Below are 20,661 nucleotides of genomic sequence, written 5' to 3' on the forward strand. Positions count from 1 at the left end.
ATTTGAAAATAATAGGTATCTCTTCTTGATCAAAACTATTTACATTAAAAGTATAGGAACATTTGTCAAGTCAACTAACCTGATCATCAGGGGAAAAGCCAGGAGCCATCATTTCAGGGACAGAGAGTCTATTGTTTGGTTTGTTCAAAGGGTCTAGTTCATATATATTCTTAGCATTTTCATGCTTCCAACGATGAAGGTTGACGTAACGACTTGGTTTGGTTTCATTGACCTTCAGAAACATTAAGATGCAATTAGTCATATCAAACATTGACTTTGTCAAAGAATCCTATGAAATATAGCTAGTCAATGTGGTGTACAAGAGATCTGGGGTTGGAATCAGATTTAGACTTAGTTTTTAGAAAACCAGCATACTGAGACATGGTATTATTTTGGTCATAGATGAAAGATTGTTCAGTATTGATCGATTTCTTATCATTGATGAAAGTTTGAGGCACTTGTTCAGTATTCAAGGCTTACTGCCTGTAGACTCCTTTAACTCTTTCAGTGCGAATTATTTTGATAGAATAAAATGAAGCTTTCTGGGATTTACTTGCTGAGAGTAACGCCGCACTGTAAGAGTTGATGATTATGTCCCCACAAATATTCAATGTCAGACTGATTCTTGTAACGGTAAAGGTGAAACAGCCAGAATAAGTTAAAATGTTTCCTAATTGGCTAAAAAAAAAGTTTATAAGGACTAAAGAGACTTAAAGAAAAGTCAAAGCACTTTGGATACTGGTACTTTGACCCACTTAAATTTATATGAGGTTTTTTTGTATTTATGCAGATTATTTTTGTTCATACGGTATACCTTTCAATTAGAACAACTTTAAAAAAAGAAATGATGTTTTGAAATAGTAAAATCACAAAACAAATGAGAGGTGTCTATCAGTCTGTGTTTGTCCCTCACTAGGCATGGCCACTTTGGTAAGGCCATTGGACATTAATACATAATGTAAGATTTCAAACTATGATAAGTTTGAAATCAATCAACGGCAGCATGTTTTATGATTGGTGAATGCCACAGGTGATCTCTAGCTTGTTATGAATAGGTAAAAGGGGCATATAGGAAATGTTCAATCTTTTATTTGAAATATCAAAATTTGACCAAAAAAGATTTTGACTATAAGAAAAAATAACCTAGAAAGTAAAAGAGAATTAAAGATGACTTTAAGTTTGATATATCTAGTTCCCATTGTATTTACAGAGCTACTTGTACATGTAGACAAGCAGCTAGTGTGCTTCTTTCACTTACCTCTGTAAATTTAGCCCCATTTGAAGACACATTAGACTCATTACTGTAGTCAGGGGGAAGAGCAGAGGACATTTTGAGGTAACCATCACTGTCAGTGGCAATTTGGGAAGCATCAGCTTCCCCGTCCCCTGCCATCTTCATGTAGGACAAGTCCAAATAATACTAAAACATAAAAAAAACAAAACTTGTCAGCATCTTACACTTCTTTACAAATGTCCAAGAAACAATTTTCTAAACGGACATTATAAAGTACTAAACAATACAAACATTTTCAGAGAGTGCAAGTTATGCAAGCTAAAAGTAACTATAAAAATAACTAACAATATTTCATTCAAAGCCATTGGAATTTAAAACTCTTGTCATTTGTGAATCACTTTTATGTTTTGCCTTTTCCCTGGACCAATGATTTATGTTATAGGAAAGAATTAAGCTCTAAAAATTTAAGTTTTTCACCTGGACTGAAGCTCAACATTGCTACTATTTTACTTAGCAATTAGACCACAACTTACAAAGAACTTATAGTCCTCAATTGAATAAATGCAGCAACCAAAGAAAAATGTAATCAGGATAATACTATGGTCAGATAATGAAACGTTGAAGAGTGACTTGCTAAAACCTCCACTACTCACCTGTTTGACGTTGGCTTCAAGAAAATCTCCCATACTGGACACAAGTTTAGAAAATGTAGGTCGATCATCTGGGTCAACTTTCCAAGTCTCCAACATGACCTTGTACCTAAATGCACATAAGAAATCAAAAGAATTCCCTTTTTATATGTGTATTAATATGATAAAATAAAAAAAAAAGGGAGGGGAGGGGGCTCTTTTTTAAGATGTGTATTAAAAGAACTATGCTGCTATCTCTAGAGCGAAGTGTTACCATGATTGGTAGATATGATCTTGCAATAGTTTAAGTTATAGACCCACTGTTCTCATGATAGATATAGACCTATTGTTCTTGTGTTATAGACCTATTGTTCTTGTGAGAGTTATAGACTCACTGTTCTTGAGATAGATATGAACTCACTTTTATTGTGTAAGTTATGGACCCATTTGGTTATGATAGAGACCTATTGTTATTGTGATATAGACCCACCATTCTTGTGATAGATTCACTTTCATTGTGTAAGTTATGGACCTACTGTTATAATTCTAGAAACCTAGCTACTTACAGTTCATCACTAGCATATTGAGGCTTCTCCATTCGATAACCAGACTTCAAGAGTCCAATAAACTTCTCATTGATTTCAACACCAGGGTAGGGGTTGCCTCCTGATACAAGAGAAAACAAGGGAGTCAATCAACTCAATACATTCTGATCTTTTTGATGTTAAACTTTAAACACAGAATGTTATCTGTAACAATCTAAGCCTCAAACCGGGACCAATCAAAATAGAAGGCCTGAACCTGCAACGTCTCAACCTGTAGGTAATGACGTGTCACAGGTCTGTACAATGTAGCAACGAGCCATTGGTCTCCACTGCCCACAGGATGTGACATTGTACATCAGTATTCAGGCCTAATATAATGATTGTTCTCGCTCAAACCAATTAAACACTTTTATATTTACCTAGTGTGAATAGCTCCCACAACAAAACTCCATACGACCATCTGAAAACATAAACAAATAGCAGGTTTCATTTTTATAAACAGTTATAATCTCTTCTACCACTTTTATTTTGTTAGGTATTCTATCTATATATTCTCACTGACACACAAACCAATGAAATTAATTCTTGTAACATATCACTTCTACAATAAAACTGAGAAACAAGTTCGTTCAGGCAGCTGCCCTCAGTACTTACACATCAGATTTGGTTGTGTATATTCTATGCGTAAAAGATTCTAAGGCCATCCATTTCACTGGTACTGGACCCTGGAGAAAGTGTATAAAAAAAACTTCTATCATCCAAAGATTAACACTGAGTTTTTAAACAAAATACATAGACTAGTAAAACTGTAGACATGTATTACTGCTTCATTCAATACAAGCAAAAACACAGAGGACCATAGCTGTAGTCATTAAAATTGATGGTTAAATGTAATGTAATCTAAATTCTTACCATAACTCTGATATGCTAAGAGTTAAACTAGTATACAAGTAATGCAAGTATTCATCTGAATTACAGTTTCAAACATAGAATGAGTTGCTTTAATTAGCCAGAAAAAAACAAGACTGCAGTTAATAGAAACTAATAGATGAACATAGGGGCGATGTGGCTAAGCGCTTGTCTTCCGAACCTGGGTTCCAAAGTTCCAAACTCGGTGACGACTGGGACTTTGAATTTCAGGATTTTTAAGGCGCCCCTGAGTACACCGAACTCTAATGGGTACCTGACTTTCATTGGGGAATATAAAGGCAGTTGGCCATAGTGCTGGCCTCATGACACCCTGCTCGTTGGCCAAAGAAAAAGATGCCCTTAACATTATCTATCCTATAGATCACAAGGGCTGAAAGGGGAACTTTACTTTTTTTTTCAATAGATGAACATAAAGATATAAATAGTATGTAAAACAAAAAAGGACACAGTTATGCTCCACACCAGGTGAGTGATGCAAGAATGCTATACTGAGCGGAAACTAAGTCATACACAGTTACACACAGCTCTAGACTACAACTCACATCTCCTTTCTTGTGGTACTCTGCATCTTTGTACAAATCCTTAGCTAAACCAAAGTCACAGATCTTGACAATATTGTCCTCAGCTAGGAGAACATTACGAGCAGCCAAATCACGGTGTATATACTGAAAAGGAAAACAAATGTCATTTAGGACCATCTCATCTTATGCTTATTTATTATATATACTACAAACATTAGTACGATTGGTTAGTTTAATTGAAATCTATGAGTAAGAGATGTTACTAATTGATGTGAATTAATTTATTTGTAAAATCAAGAACAGGAGTTTTAATCTTTGGCATGTAGGTGGTGTCTGTTTCCAAGACAACGAGGTGGAGAAGGAGTGTTTGGTTTTGGTGGTGTAAGTTGATGAGTCCTCGGGTGAAACAGTTCAAGTCCAGAAAAGATAAGAGAGACTATTTAAGTTTAGCACAGCAGTAATGTAAGGTACAGTAAAGCATTTGTGGTCAGTGTGTGGTATTGCCTATTGTGTAGTACTGGCTATTATTCATTACTTTTTAAAACCATCACATAATTTCTGAACTCTTCTTCTTGTGTTTAATGTGATGTGTTGAGCAGTGTTTGCAGAAGAGAATCGTAACAGTATATTCCCATTAAAGTTTGTAAGTAAAAAAAAATTTAGACAGTTATCAGCTTGACTAATCAAGTTGTATTTTTAAACTAGAAGACTCAATGGCAAACATCTGCAGTGTATATTTACTTTTTTAGAGGCTAGGTATTCCATCCCCCTGGCCACCTGATAAGCCCAACAATATAAATTTTTGGTGGTCAGACTGGGCCCTAAAACATCGGCGCTGCCCTGTGGTCCACCAGCCTTGTTGACGTAGTAGGGATCTTTTTTGTCACCCTCCGATGCCTTGTGTATCTTCGCTTTCAACATGGATGTGTTCGTCTCATCGGCATTCTCCATCGTGTCCTCAAAATGTGACCTGTTCTTTATTAGATAGCTTCGGAGATTGCCAAAATGGCAATACTCCACAATGACGTACAGTTCACCTGTAGAGAAAAAAATGCTTTAATTTTACATAGCCAAACAAAGTTATATTATTTAAGACAAATAAAAAGATAATTAGAAGTTGAAATTAAAGAGTTGCAAAAAAAAATATTTTATCAATTTAAATTTGATAAAGAAAAAAATATGTTATAGCCTTTTTGGTGTCCAACATAGAGTACCTCAAAGGTAATGACTATAAACCATAATAGCTAAAGTAACGTAATGTTTAACGTATTGTTTAACTGAAACTGTGCTATGAATGTATATATGTTTTTATTCAAGGAGTGTGACACTGATAATTACAGCTGGGAAGCACTGCCTTTTGATTGCTCCTTATGGCATGAAGCTGTGTCGGAGTCACAAGATACCAAGCAAGGAGCGTGACCAGCATGAAATGAAAAAACGCGAACTAACAAAAAGCTGAGTGAAGAAGCAGGCCTATATGTAAATGACCTAACCTACCCATGCCACATATGCCGGCTTTTTAAAGCGAGGATTGGACTTTACAGTCATCTTTGAGTTCATAGGATATTGACTACGAAGGAGGAGCTATATATATATGTAATGTAATATATGTAATATTGACAATATGTAATATATGTAATATATGTAATGTAATATATGTAATATATATATAATTTATTGTTATCTAGAATGAACAATTGTAAAATAAGGTTCGTTAAGGATAATAGGGATTATTATTATTATTTTAAAAGGTTATTTTTTTAAAAACCCATCATGTTAATTAACCATTCCTATTTCATTTTTTTTTTTTTTAAAAGTAGTAAATGTACAAATGAAATAATTTTGTCAATTTTTCATGGACTTTAGACAGCTTAAAATATGGACATGATTTGTGAATCTACCAAACTCTTTAGCTATTTACTAAAGTACTAACTAAAATTTCAGAGACTGACCAAAACGTATGTCTTTAGTCACAGCTCCAAGCAAGTTGAGAATGTTTAGGTGCTGGCCAACATGTATAAGTATCTTCAGTTCAGACAGGAGCGCCATCATTTGGTCTTTGTCAGTACAATCTATGAAAGCATTAACAGACATACATTAAAACAAATGAAAAAAAAAAGTTAAGGGGAATCTTTCTTAAAGAAAGATGATTTTATGTGAAGTCTATGTCTATCTAAAGAAAGATGATGCTATGTGACATATGTGTATGCCTAATCGTATGTCAAATACAAAAATGAGAGTGCTGGACAAGCTGAATATCAAGGTGTTAAAGACTTAGAGCTTACCTTTCACCATTTTGACAGCCACAACAGTGACGTCCTGACTATTAGAAATACCAATAGCCTCAGCCTTCACGACACGACCAAAAGCACCTTGGCCCAATATCATGCCTGCATTTAGTACAAAAGAAATACAATGCACAAACTGCCATTCTACGAATAACTATATTACAGTTATGTTATATCCCTTCTGGGATATTTATCTATTTGTAATAAGCTAGATATAAAGAAAACTTTTGTTGTTATATTCTATGGCCTCATATTACAGTTATGTTATATCCCTTCTGGGATATTTATCTATTTGTAATAAGCTAGATATAAAGAAAACTTTTGTTGTTATATTCTATGGCCTCATATGACAGTTATGTTACATCCCTTCTGGGATATTTATCTATTTGTAATAAGCTAGATATAAAGAAAACTTTTGTTGTTGTATTCTATGGCCTCATATTACAGTTATGTTATATCCCTTCTGGGATTTTTATCTATTTGTAATAAGCTAGATATAAAGAAAACTTTTGTTGTTATATTCTATGGCCTCCTTCAGTCGCGAAGCGACTATAGATCATCTCATGAAAAAGTGATCAATGCCTGAGCATTAGCTGTGGTCGGAACAATGTCGCCCACACATCAGTTCCCCCCTCTCCACACAGCTGATGTATCCAAAGGAACGGCAGTGCCGATACAGTTTGGGGTCAGCGGCATTGCAGGTACTGCCAGGGTGTAGCACTGGGTGCTGCAAACTGCCTTAAGGTCGCCAGCTCCTGATTTTTCCTCAGGGTTGACTCCCGAAGCCTTTCCCATGATTTGAGTATAGCTGCAAGGCAGCAGAGGTTTGAATTCAGTTTCCTTCTCCTAGGTGGGTAGCCATTCATGGCTAAGAAGCCCCTCCTGCCAGAAGCTTACTGGTTTAGGCGCAAGCTACTCACCTTTGTTGTTGCATAGTTTTATAAATAAAGTTTCAGTTGCGATTTGAATTATTTGTTTCATTTTTTTTTAGTTTTACAAGAACTTTGTTATACTTTGGCCCGTTGTTATACTTTTATATATATATATATAAATATCTAATAGAGAAATTTTGTATTCTCCATTCAAAAAAGGTCTTAGTGTAACTAGGCCAATACAAAACAAAAATACAGCTTACCTAACCGTAGTCTATCTTTGGGAAATTCCCATTTGGCATCATAAGGGAGACAACCAGTTTGTTCATCAATAGGAAGATCAGGATTATAGTTTCCTTGGGGCTGAATGAGGTACTGTTCCAGTTCCTTGTGCTGCAAGGTTTCAGACAGATACCTTGGTGTGACTTATTTAATATCAGTTTATTTTTTATCACATTAATACACACGTTTCAAGCAAGTCTATGAGGTAGACATTTATAAAAAAAAATTCTCTTTGCTAACAAGCAAAGTGCAACAATGGTTTTGAGTGGTGACATCTTGGTATTTTAAAAAGTTAAAAGTGACCCTATATCCTTTTGTATGCTGGGGATTTGATCATTTTAATTTCCCTTTTTAGTGCCATCAAATAAAAGTTACGTAAAAAAAAATAATAATAAAAAAACAACAACATATATTTAGTATTTCTATAACTATTGCTGATAGACATAACTATGTTTCACTACACTATGTCAAGTATCGGTGTCTAATCAAACTTTGTAACTTTTTAGATTTTCAATGATAAAAGATTTTAATAAAGTTGAACTGTCACATCAAGATATTCCTATACCAAATCTTTAGGCAGACACGCAAGATATCAGCAAGAGGCGGGGCCAAGAAAAAAAAAGGTGGACAAAACAAAAGTAGCACCACAAAAATGACAACTTCCACATCTACGAGTTTTAGGGACAGACCTGGGGACACATCTCTCAGAAATCCCTTCCAGCGAGAAAGGACATTGTTAGCAATTACCCAAAACAAATCTAAGCTGTTACTTACAAATCCAGCTTTACTCCGTTTGATTTTGATGATGACTAGGATAAATATGATGACAATGACAACAACTATGCTGGTGATAATCCCAATGTAGGTAGCCGAGAAACTGGCACGTTGTGGCACTTCTATAAAAGTCAAATTAAAAAAACAATCCAAACTTAACTTTATCAACATTAAATTAATCACAGGTTAATAATTTTGTGCTATAAGACATTGTGTGAGAAAAAGTGTCTCTAAGTATTACACAATAATAATAACCTGATTAACTAAACTGAGATCTTTCCTTACCCCCAACATGTAAAGTCATGTTGCTACTCCAGACTGAGCCACCAATGTTACTTCCCATGCACTGATAGCTTCCTTCATCTTCCTTAGAGGCATTTTTGATTGTTAGACTGTCAACAGAAATGTTATGATTATATTATGATTAAGATTGTCACTAGAAATTTTATATTTATATTATGATTAAGATTGTCACTAGAAATTTTATATTTATATTATGATTAAGACTTTCAATAGAAATGTTATGTTTATATTATGATTAAGACTGTCAACAAAAATGTTATGTTTATATTATGATTAAGACTGTCAATAGAAATGTTATGTTTATATTATGATTAAGACTGTCAATAGAAATGTTATGTTTATATTATGATTAAGACTGTCAATAGAAATGTTATTTTTATATTATGATTAAGATTGTCAATAGAAATGTTATGTTTTTATTATGATTAAGATTGTCAATAGTAAAACAATTCCTTACATTTGTTTTCAGTTTATAAGTTAAAAATGTGCTTCAGAAAAAAAAGGATGATTAATCTTAGCTCTAACAGCAGGGGACATTATGACATCATATCATGATTAGGGTCAGAAATGCATAACCAAACATTCAGACAGCCACCCAAAACAAAAAAAAAAAAATCTTAACAGAAAAAAATTAACGAGAATTTGCTAAATAAAAAAAAAGCCAATAAGTTTTGTACCAATATAATTATAGGAAATGACTATATAAGGATTTTTCTTTGTTGTACAACAATAATCATGATAGATGAATGTAAAACCTCTCGGCAAGGAAAACAAAAAAGTGTGGCTTCTAAAGCCCATGCTCTATTTGAAAGAAAAAAAAAACAAAAAAAAAAAAAAACAGAGGCTCCCTAGGTGACACTAAGGCCCTATTGAAAATAGCTAATTTGAAATCTATACTGTAAGTCACTGACCTAAAGTCTCTTAAAGCATGGTTGTCATTAAGGAGCAGAGGCTTCCCATCTTTGAACCAAGTGATGGTTGGGGGAGGTAAGCCTGTGATGCTACATTGAAATGCTGCATTAGAACCAATGCTTATCCTCCTTGAGCCCTTAGTTTCCTCCCTGATCTCAGGTTTCTTGATGGCTACAGGAAATAAATACATAATGTGTTAAAACCATTGCAGACACAGCATTCAGAAAGTGATGAAGTGTAATTATATTCATTACAATTATGCGTATGGCTTTATCCTCAATCAAAGACATTTTTTTAAAACATTGACCCAATCTTTTAGCTTTTACTATAAAACCCATCGCAGCATTCAAAATCTAATTTGATATTTTTTAGAACATTCAAACATTGAATTTATAGTTTGATAATTTAGTGACTTTCAGCTAAATAGGTCCGCTTAGCATAGACGTGACGAAACATTGCATGAAAGTCACTAAACATGTTCCTAAGACAAGGTGAAGCAAATACTCCAAGACCTCAATGACGTCCAGACAAAAATCAGAAATTTGGAAATGTATAACATGGCACCACACCTTCATGGTAGATTTAAGGGGAGGTATCCCTAGAGAAAATCGAGTTTTAGGTCTAGGATATTGATTTTTAACTAATAACATAATTAAGTAGATCAATCATTTTTCTTTACATTACAATCATTTTTATTGCTTAAATCTGTGTCTAAAACATGTTTTTAAAATGTTTTTGTAAGGGCTATGAGACAGAATCTTAATAAAATTTATACTTTAAACTCATTTTTCTCAAAATGTTAGTTTTTGCTTATGTCATTATGCCTTACTAGGAAACTACTTGATGGATTTTAATGAAATTTGAAACACTTCTTAAAGACACCATTTACTTTACTCATACAATGATGTTTTTTATTCAATATTTTATTTACTTTTTTTTAAAAAGTAATTTTAATTAATATTTATCCTGTTTTTTTAGGTCTAAAATATACTTAAAATACAAAAATGTGTAAAAAATTTAACATACTTAAATCTTTAATGCTAACGTTGTATTAATTTAGAGGATCTTTTTTTCTTATCTTTTAATTCAATTTCATGTATTTCTGATCAATAGTTTTTACAAAATTCAGAGTTTTAATTTGTATACAATAAACAATATGGCCACCGTTACCATGGCTACCATCATTAAAAAAAACTTTTTTTTTAGCATTATTTATTTTAGAATATCATTATATGTTACCATAACAAATTTCAAAGGCCTAGCTTTAGAAATAACAAAAATAAGATTTTCAAGGATACCTTCCCTTAAAAACCATAAACTTGGTGTGATGATTCGGCCAATCACTAGTGACAAATCTAAATTGAGACTACTTGTTGCTCATTGTCTCAAACAGCCTGGGAGGATTAAAGTCTGAGAAAGTAATGCATAACTAAACTTACCATGTAAAGACAGCTGATAATTGACTGCATGAGAAACATTTTCTATGGTGGATAGAGCCTCACAGAAGTACATGCCAGCGTCAGAATCTTTCAAGGTGGGCCACACCATGGTCACAACCAATAGATCATCAGTCCTGGTTCAGTCCAGAAAACATTTCATGATCATTTATTTCACTAATCACAACAAAAACTCACAGAGAGTGATGAAAACAATGTTCAAAAAATTGCTACTTATAGCTTTTAGTTTTAGCATTAGTCTTAGTGTACTATAAACTTCATATAAACTATTAACTGATTAAAATGAGGGTCTTGAGATAAACTTCTGATTAGAGTTGTTATTTTAGATTTACATTCAATAAAATGGGTCCTGGTCAAGGCAGTTAATCAGTTGGCTTAGACACTCTAGTAACTTATGGTTACAGAACTTGGGAAATTGACCTTGAGGTTATTATTATCAGGTTAAAAGAAGAAACTTAAACTCTTCTAAATAGAGACTTATATTACAATTTAACTCTACTAAGTCATGTATTTTCCAAGCTGATTAAGGCAACCTGCTCCATGCTCTAGTGGCACAAGGAAAGAAAGTGATCTTTCTGATTCATACTTCACATGATAGTAGAAAAGGAACTGAGAAAAATTAAAAATATTAACCAGAAAAAAAAACCTGAAACTATTAACCTGTTAAAAAACACTTCCGGTACAGTATGAGCTGCTGGAGTTGTATCTTGGACATCCCCATCATAGTCCATGTCTGTGATGTTTGCATGAGAGTTTGGAGCACTTGTGATTGAGGTGTTGTAGTTTAGTCCTGACTGGTTACTCAACCCTCCACCAAATTTGTTGGACTTGCTCAGGCCATGGATAAAATTTACAGAACTGCCAAAAATATTTAATATTTATTTAAGAATGTAACACCCTAAAAATGATGAGAATTTTAAGGATAACAGCATGTTTGAAATTAAAAAATTCTATTAAACTTATTATAATTTCCTGCCATAATTAAATTTCAAGTAGAACATTTTCTATTTGGCTTACACAAGGGGAATAAACTAATCTAATTAGAAATGAACACAAGAAGATTTAGATTAAAAACCCAGGCATCTGCCATAAAATTATTATACTTAATGCACTAGACACTTTTAAGTCACTTGTGTTGCCAAGTTGGACAACAATTGTATATTCCTTGACAATAAGAAAAATGACAGACAAAACTAGTATCTATCTATTGTTGCTTTAGCTACATATATATAGCGACTTAGGTGTTTTGAAATGACTGACCTATATAACCAAATATTGGCTGTACAAACAACTTGCAAGCTGTCTCCTGGAACGAGTTGCCGAGTAGCATTGTCTGTTACTGACAGGGAACCTCGTTCATCTGCAAGAGTTTAAAATTACTTAAAATTATTTTAAAGCTAGTTTCATGCTTGTATAAACTTCTGACAACAAAAATGTTCATGTATGTAAACAAAATATTGAGTGTAATTAATCCTCACTGCATTGATCATTCACATCAACAAGTAATGAACAGAAAGAAAAGCTGTCTTCTAAGACTAGGCTACAGTCTACATTCCTTTTCATTGTATACCTCATATGGACACATCATTAATGTTAACTATTAGTTAGCTATTTTACTTGCACATAATGCACATGTTTCAAATAGCCTCTGACAATCAGTCCGACTCCTGGCTTTCACATGTGACTCAGATAGCGGGTCTAGTGAAATTTATCATAACAGGAGAAGGGGGTAAAGGTGAGCAACTGGCATCAAAACCAGGAAGCTACGAGCAGGCCGAGCTTGGTAGCTTGGGCAGGCTAGGAGAAGGAAAACTCTTGAATCCAAACCTCTGCTGCCTTGCACATATATCCAAGGCACAAGAAAGACTTTAGGAGTTATTGATGAATAAGCACCATGAACAGGTGACCTTTAGGCAGCTTGCAACACACAGTGCTACAACCTGACAGATCCTGCAATACCATGACTAGCACCAGCTGTTCCAGTAGCATGGAGGGGGGGGGGGGAGGAACTGCTGTGTGGGCAACATTTAACCATTGCTAATGCCCAGCTTTTGTGACTAAGGAAGCCATATTTTATACATTAAACTAGAAAACGCATTTTAAAAATTAAATTTTGCAAGTTCCCAAATGTAGACATTCCATTTTCAACTAAGAAGAGCGTAGGTGTCAGCGGTTATAACAAGTATAAAACTGCGATAACTGTGAATGATTCTAAAAAAATATTTTTTTTGAAATTTTATCAAATTAATTGATGAACATCATCTATCTGAAATAAGAGAATGGATTGCTTTGAACAAGAATTCTCTTCCAAAAAAAAAATTTCTTTATTTGTTTTAATGCTAGAGTAATTCTCTAATGAATACTTAGGTAAAAACATGTTTGTTAATGTCCTACCTGTAACAACTGTTAATAAGACAGCACTGGAGTTGCCATATTTATTTTCAGCAAAGCATTTATAGTAGCCCGTAGTCTTAGCATAAATCAAAAGCTCATGTATATGCTCTCCATAGTTTTTGATGGATGCTCCATAAGTGTCAAAGTTCACTTCCTCCCAGCTGCTCTCATTTACCGAACACCTTGGTGGCTTACATGGCTGTAAAACAGCGAAACAGAGAAAAAAATGTTAGCTCTCGAAGAAGAAACTTTAAAAAAATTTGTTCTCATTTTTTTTTTCTGGATAAAAGTGAAACCCTCACAAGCAGGTAACGATGAATACATCTTTATCATAAATATGCAAATTAAATTCAAAATTCTTTTTAGACTGCCTTTCCCCTTTTGTTGTTCATTTCAGTGAAGCTTCTAAATCATGAACGATACACCACTGGTTTATGTGACTGTCCTTTCAATCCTGTTCTTCTTTTAATATTTAGTTCTCTATAAACTATGAAATCAAAGGGCAATAAGTTTCTTACAAAGAACTGACCTGAAAGTACCACAGAAAATTACTCTCTGGATGACCTTTGACCTTACAAAATATCTTCATCAAACTGTCTTTTTTAAATGTGACAAAATTCTGTTGGTGTTTTTCATTGTTTGACACGGCCTTGATTGCCACATTGGGTTTTCCTTGAAAAATAAAAGACGAAGAAAAAATAATACATTTCTAGGTGTCATGTTGTCAGATGGACCCTAAACGTCCCAGAAATTCTATTTAATTATTGACACAGGCCTTAAAAAAAAGTTTCCCTTTCAGATCTTGTTTAGATTAACTGTCATTTTAGCTGTCGTGTCTGTAATTGTGTCCTAATAATCTCAAAATCCCAGTCTCCACTGAGATTCAAACTCAAGCTTTCTTGGTTTTACCACTCTGCCCCTACACCCTCCTTGTCTTATAGTCTAATTAGTAAAAAGAATCATCTTGAACCTTAGTTTAACAATGTTAAAAACCAAAATTACCAAATACAATCAATGTGATGTTGACTTCAGTTTCCACTGTCATGTTGTCCATCACTGTCTTTCCCCTGACAAAATACAGGCCACTATTTTCAGTTTTTGGCGAGTAGATGAGTAGGTTAGTCTGCTCCTGAGTTTGACTTCTGTAATAGAATTACAATGGTTTCAAGGTGGTCAAATGCTGAAAATCATATGCAGTAACCCCAAAAAAACAACATTTAAATATTATAAAGTAAAACATTTGTTTAAAAATTGTGCAGTTTCACAAAGTATTTGGGTACGTTGCGCAACCGATGCAGAAAGATAATAGCAAAAAGACGATTAACTGCTAAGAAAATATGTCAATATGGTTTCATAACAACTTTTTTTTTAAAAGATTCTTTATAAAAATTGACAAAACAAATCTTACACATAAAGAAAAGGTGGTTGATTCTCCACTTTTTTCCCATCAAAATACCATTCGATGACTGGTGTTGGGACTGCTAAGATGAAGACAGAGATACGTGAGGCAAAAGCATTGTCCATCGTTGTTATGACTGGGTACTCAGGCGTTAACTTTAAAATCGGTTTATCTGGTCACAGTATAAAATCAAGAGTTACTATATAGACACAATAAATACTTCATCTTGTGAACTTCTATCATACCTATTCTTATGTTTTATATATATAATGCAAAGTTAAAATGGTTTCAATAACAAGACTAATTGAAAAAGCATGGCTTAAAAAAAAAGTTTGCTATTCTAGAAATCAAGAAAAAAAACAAACAACTAAGATAAAAGTAAAGTTTTAAAAGGGTGAATTTGATATATGGCTGCGTGACCAGAGGCTATGCTTTTTGAACTATCAAAACTTTCAACCTTCCGCACTTGCCCAAAGTCAACCACAGCAGTCAAGCGAGGGGTTCGATGAAAGATCTAATAATTTCTACTTATGAAAAATGTCTGACACATTAAAAAAGAAACACACACACACCATAAACTGTTATGTACACAGATGTCACTTCATAGATCTTTGAATTTTTGGTCGTGTTGCAGCAGTAATAACCAGAGTCTTCCACCTGGATATCAGTCACATTCATAGTGTGAATAATCTGATCTAATTGTAGATAGTTCTCTCGCAAGGGCAAGGATTCAACAAAACGAGGGTCCATCTGTTGGCAAAAACAATCTTTGCATGAACCAGGAAAGAGTATTTGCTGGAACTATGTCAAACAAATTGTTTATCTAGATCAGTGATTCCCAAAGTGGTCTATGTAGACCCCCCAGGGGTCTACGAAGACTTCCAAGGGGTCTACGAGACAAAAAAGTTTGGGAACCACTGATCTAGATGATAATTTTACACACAAACAGAGAAAGTTGTCAACAAGTTGAAAAACAAATGTTGAAAAATATTTATATATCTCCTGATGAACTAAAAAGGATGTAGACTAATATTGCATTAATATCTATGTCATTGGGAAAGAAATGAACATTTTTTTATATAACTATTTCTGAGAACAGTAGAAAATAAGTGATTTCTGGTTATATTAAGATTTATGCATGGTAATTATCAGGAGAGAAAACTTACTCCTTTTTTTTGGTAGTTGAAGGCCATCATAACAACTGTATCTTTATTGACTTTAACAGAACATTCTAGAGTCAAGGTTTCTCCCTTTTTCAAATTGTACTTTGACGCTCTCATAAAAGGCACAGGAGGCCTACCTAAAAAAAAACAACAAAAAAACAATTTGCTTTAGGGCACAACATCTCTCAATGTAAAAATGACAGAATATTTCCAGATCCAGCATGGCTTGAAATGTCTACTTATTTCAAATCTACTGACTTTCACTGCACATATAATGCTAAAAATAAAAAAAAAAAACTTTTGCTAGTTGACTAACTTTCCATTAGCTTCTATTTCTTATTACATAACACAACAACAACAACAGCAGCAACGGTGCTTGAATTGACAACAAATACATGGACGTTAGAGGTTCCTAATCAAAGGTTAACAACACAGCTTCTTCAGTTTCATGCCCGGAGCTTAGAAATTGTCCTATCTTACTGTAGCTAACTTTACAAGACTATTTTAAAGACAGTATTGGTATTGAAATGAGCTTTGTTTGCAAAATGTGTTACATGTTTTGGATAATCCTTTCCATCTGAAGATAATTTATTTCCTAGTCAGAAGGACGGGGGATGGCAGTAGTCAGGGTATGTACCCAGGACCACCAAGAAGCCAGAACAACAGTCCAGTGTGCATACCGCACGATCAATAGCCAAAAAAAAATAAAAAAAACACCTTACAATGCTGCAACACAAAAATGTAAATGGTTCACCACCTCATCTATCCCGTAATCTGTTGGACAGTTGGGGCACCACACAGGTTTTGTCAACCGTCCATTCCTCTCTGACTTTTGACATTGACAGAACCTCATTCAATTGCAGGCCCCTCCATTCTTTTATGTTGTCTTCTTATCATTTTCTCTGTCTGCCTCTTCTCCTTTTTCCTGGTACTGTTTGCTGAAGGAAGGTCTTTGTAAGCCCCAAAGACCTTGTAATATAACTTTTGAGTTTTAGTTTCCGTTTTTACAATAGTTAGCAGGTCATCGTGGGTTCAATTGCTGTAGTAACCCTGTTTCTAATCTATTCTTTTGTGATTTGGTCTTTACACACCATTTATTAAATTAAAATACCCCAAAATGGAATCTCAGAATGTCCCAAGTTAGCAGATTAAAGAATACAAAACAATGCATTTATCTGAAAGCAATTTTGACAATACTATTTAAACTTACTATCTACATGGTTATCATACAGATGCATATGTATTCTCCTTTTTATGTTAGGAAAGCCAACTGCCTTACAGTAGGTACCATCCAAGAAATCCCAAGTTGGAATGTGGACGATGAAACCAATCTTAGGGTTAAATTCTACCTCACTTTTCCCAGTGTGATACTCTTTGTTATTTACTAAGAGCTCCACCTTTGAAAGAAAAATGTTAAGAAATGAGTTGTACAATGATAGGAATAGAAACATTTTGATGACGCTATCCTAACGCTAATATAGGGGGATTTTAAAACCTGATGTTGCAGGAGTTACAAAAAAACTGTATAGAAAATACAATTTTCTTATATATAGGGGTCCTGCTAGAGTGAAAGTGGTAGATACATGAGATGAGTGACATATAGAGTTTAAAGTGAGCTGTATTTTGTTTAAATTGTTCCACTACTATTTTATTTGTGCTTCTGCATACATCTACACTGGCGTTGAAAGCTGTTTATATATTGTTAATAAAAAGTTAAATTAATTTTTATTTAAAAACAAGTCTGCTCACATGTTATGTCAACTCAGCATTGAGAAATGGTTTAGTTGGACCAGCTGTTTTATTAGTTGGACCAGCTGTTTTATTAGTTGGACCAGCTGTTTTAAGCTACAACTCAATGACCCAATAGAAACACTAATAAAATACTCAGACAAAAAAGTACCGGAAGTCTGGTTTATAATATAATATTACATGCTACATATAGCTTTTCCTATCTAGTAACATTGGACCACTTGGTCAATAGGATTAAAACAGTAGTGTACTGATATGGTCAATCCATTTGAAATACAAAATGTGCATTGCATTCTGGCTTACATTTGAAAGGCAGAGTTTTCTTCAGAAAAAAAATTATTAAGAAAAATTACTCTTTAAAAAATAATATTTAAAAAAATGCTAGCTTATAAAGAAGAAAACTATTGCAATGAAAAAAAAGAATTAACAAACTACTATTAAACATTAACTACAAACTTACTTTGATATCAGGGTGAGTGACTCCGCAGGGGATAATCAAGGGCATGTACCAAGTTAACTTGGTATAAAAAAACTGGTTTTGGAAAGGGTAAATGTCGTCTGAAATAAAAACAAAATAAGCGTGACAGATCTTTCAAAACAATTAATGAGCTAACGGCAAACCAAGAAAGATATTAGTATAAGATGAAACTGAGTGGCATTAACTGCTCTGATGCTAATCTGATTGTCTTGAGATGCTGAGGGATGCTTCTCTACACATTCATCAAATAAGAAAAAAAACCAGAAAATACTGAACTTGCAATAGTAACAAGGAGAGATAACATTTATAATGCAAGGGATGGATGAACATGAATAGGATATAAAAAATCCATGATTTTAAACAATATCACGCATATTTTGACTCTTTCATGGACATATACTAGACATTTAGAGACTTGCACTTTTTTAAACCAAAAAAAAACAACAACTAACTTTTAACATAGACAAAAATTTTGGCCTCTGCTGTTTTTGCTTTGTTCTGTGTTGGTGCTTGTGAACTCTTGTTTTGCCGAGCACTGCAATCTTCAGATATCTCTGACCTTTCAGATGGCTCACTTTCTTTCATTGGGTCTGAGTCCACTGAATGTTCTATGTACTTGCAAGTGTAATATTTAGTGTCATACCACTGGGCATTTTGGATGCTAAGTGTTGACTGGTACAAGTGCATTGTATCAGTTCTGTTGACAAGAGTTTCCTCAAATGTAACTGTACTGATCTGAAACATAAACACAGCTTTCAGAGACAAAAAATACACAGTTTAGCAAGCAGAGTAAAAAAACACACTACAGTTGAATATGGTTATCTGATCACATTGGGCCGAGATTGTTTCTGTCATAATAACCAGCTGGTCTGATTAACCGTATCCAACTTGTGTAATAAGATTTGTTTCAGTATTTGAGGATTCAGTCAGAACCAGCAGCAGACCCAATGAACCAGTGGTCTGCTTAACCAGATTAGACTGTATTTAAGTCTTGTTACCATCCAAGACCAGACAAGCATGCCTAGAGAGATATTAAATTTGACATTTCCTCCAGCAGGAGGGCGATTTCTGGTGGTGTCTGATTGTGAGGTCTATATAGGTGTTCCACAAAAAAACTAGACATCTAGCACACATGAAATCATTCCTAAGTAAAGAAATAAAAAATATTTGGATTTAATTTGCACGGAAGAAAAAAACAACTCTATAGCAGCATATCTATTTATGGCATCCACTTCTTACCTATGGTGAAATATAAGAGTTAACAAATGGAGGACCGATTACTTTTGCGGATGCATCAATAATTTAAAAAAAATTATCCAAAATTTGTTAGTAATGACTTGCAACTCACACTTAGTGGAGGCCTAAAGCTAATACCTAAAGATGACCTCAGATACTGTCCACTTACCACCAGATCTGCTAATGCCTAAAGATGACCACCGATCCTGTCCACTTACCATCAGGTCTGCTAATGCTAAAGGGTGACCACAGACCCTGTCTACTTACCACTGGATTTGCTAATACCTAAGGTTGACCACAGATCGTATCCCCTGTCCCACTTACCACTGGGTCTGCATCTCCTATCTCCCATGTCCAAACAAGATGTTTACTGCCGATACAAGTGACATTCCAGGTGTCATTAGCGTTCAGGATGACTTCTGACTCTGGTGACATGATTTGTGGCGTCAGCATTGTACTTATCGCTGAAATGTTGAAAGCAAGAATGGGTTGGCCATGAACTGGAGGTGCTCAAGGGAAACAGAAAACAAGTTGTTTTTTTTGTTTTTAGTTAGTTACAAACAATAGGATGTATATAGAGAAACAATAATACTAGTACTATTAAAAAAAAAAAAAAACTAACAGCCATCACTCCTCTCTATAAACAACATACTTTTCTACAATTTGTCTGATTGGACACAAAGTTGAATTCTACCTGCTTCCATGGCCTAGTTTTCTGCAACAGGTTTAGACTAGGACACTAATCTTCATTTTTGAAGGCACGTTAGAAACATAAAAACTGTTCTCCAATCCATTATTATTTTTCAAGTTGAGGTGGTTCACTTCCCTTAGTAATTTTGGACTGTAATATTTGTTTCAATTTAAATCTAACTTTAACTATCACCAAATAGCCAAAAAGGGGGGGCATGGTGGCTGAGTTGTTAAACAATTGGCCTCTAAACCTGGGGTTCTGCGTTCTAATCTCAGTAAAGACTGGGCTTTTGAATTTCAGGATTTTTAAGGTGCCCCTGAGTCCACCACAACTCTAATAAGTACCTTAATATCATCTGCCCTATAGATCGCAAGGTCTGAAAGGGAATTTTACTTATTTTTTTTAAAAAAGCCAAAGTAAGTCCAAATGAATAAATTTTAATTAAAAAAAAAATTAAAAAATTAAATTTGTTTAGGAGGAAAAGGTTCCTTGTAAGTACATGCACCTAAACTATAATAAAAAAAAAACAACTAGATACTTAACTTTTAGATATACAGACAAGGGGAGAAACCTCTCACATAAAAAGACAATGTTAGAAACAGTCTTACACATAAGGACAGGGGAAGAAACCAGATTAAAGGCAAGTTAAAAGACAGGTGTACAGAATCACATTATCAACACATGCACTCACTCACTCATACTCTACAGTATTAATAAAAACTTAAATTTGTGGGTGGTATGTTTTAATGGCAAAGAAAGGGATGTGGCAAGAAAGAGCAGTGGCATAGAACTGCACCCTCCTCC

At 34.2% G+C, this 20,661-nt stretch overlaps 1 protein-coding gene across 2 annotated transcripts in view; it reads right to left on the reverse strand.

The window, feature by feature from the left end:
• LOC106061451 (vascular endothelial growth factor receptor 1-like) overlaps positions 1 to 20,661 on the reverse strand; it is a 110,615-nt gene that overhangs the window by 6,878 nt on the left and 83,076 nt on the right. For both annotated transcript variants that reach the window (XM_056039030.1, XM_056039029.1), the window contains exons 4-30: positions 19,491 to 19,630; positions 18,383 to 18,665; positions 17,913 to 18,010; positions 16,914 to 17,100; positions 15,707 to 15,840; positions 15,113 to 15,290; positions 14,550 to 14,712; positions 14,144 to 14,283; positions 13,671 to 13,813; positions 13,142 to 13,340; positions 12,008 to 12,107; positions 11,408 to 11,605; positions 10,730 to 10,863; positions 9,290 to 9,461; positions 8,361 to 8,467; positions 8,076 to 8,197; positions 7,283 to 7,412; positions 6,145 to 6,249; positions 5,812 to 5,931; positions 4,601 to 4,896; positions 3,881 to 4,003; positions 3,063 to 3,133; positions 2,828 to 2,868; positions 2,430 to 2,529; positions 1,888 to 1,993; positions 1,259 to 1,420; positions 80 to 232 (exon numbers count right to left, since the gene is read on the reverse strand). In XM_056039030.1, coding sequence (XP_055895005.1) covers positions 80 to 232; positions 1,259 to 1,420; positions 1,888 to 1,993; positions 2,430 to 2,529; positions 2,828 to 2,868; positions 3,063 to 3,133; positions 3,881 to 4,003; positions 4,601 to 4,896; positions 5,812 to 5,931; positions 6,145 to 6,249; positions 7,283 to 7,412; positions 8,076 to 8,197; positions 8,361 to 8,467; positions 9,290 to 9,461; positions 10,730 to 10,863; positions 11,408 to 11,605; positions 12,008 to 12,107; positions 13,142 to 13,340; positions 13,671 to 13,813; positions 14,144 to 14,283; positions 14,550 to 14,712; positions 15,113 to 15,290; positions 15,707 to 15,840; positions 16,914 to 17,100; positions 17,913 to 18,010; positions 18,383 to 18,665; positions 19,491 to 19,630 — 3,905 coding nt within the window. The remainder of the gene's footprint in view (positions 1 to 79; positions 233 to 1,258; positions 1,421 to 1,887; positions 1,994 to 2,429; positions 2,530 to 2,827; positions 2,869 to 3,062; positions 3,134 to 3,880; positions 4,004 to 4,600; positions 4,897 to 5,811; positions 5,932 to 6,144; positions 6,250 to 7,282; positions 7,413 to 8,075; positions 8,198 to 8,360; positions 8,468 to 9,289; positions 9,462 to 10,729; positions 10,864 to 11,407; positions 11,606 to 12,007; positions 12,108 to 13,141; positions 13,341 to 13,670; positions 13,814 to 14,143; positions 14,284 to 14,549; positions 14,713 to 15,112; positions 15,291 to 15,706; positions 15,841 to 16,913; positions 17,101 to 17,912; positions 18,011 to 18,382; positions 18,666 to 19,490; positions 19,631 to 20,661) is intronic.

This window comes from Biomphalaria glabrata, chromosome 8 (assembly GCF_947242115.1).
Source record: "Biomphalaria glabrata chromosome 8, xgBioGlab47.1, whole genome shotgun sequence".
In the NCBI taxonomy this organism is placed as follows: Eukaryota; Metazoa; Mollusca; class Gastropoda; family Planorbidae; genus Biomphalaria; species Biomphalaria glabrata.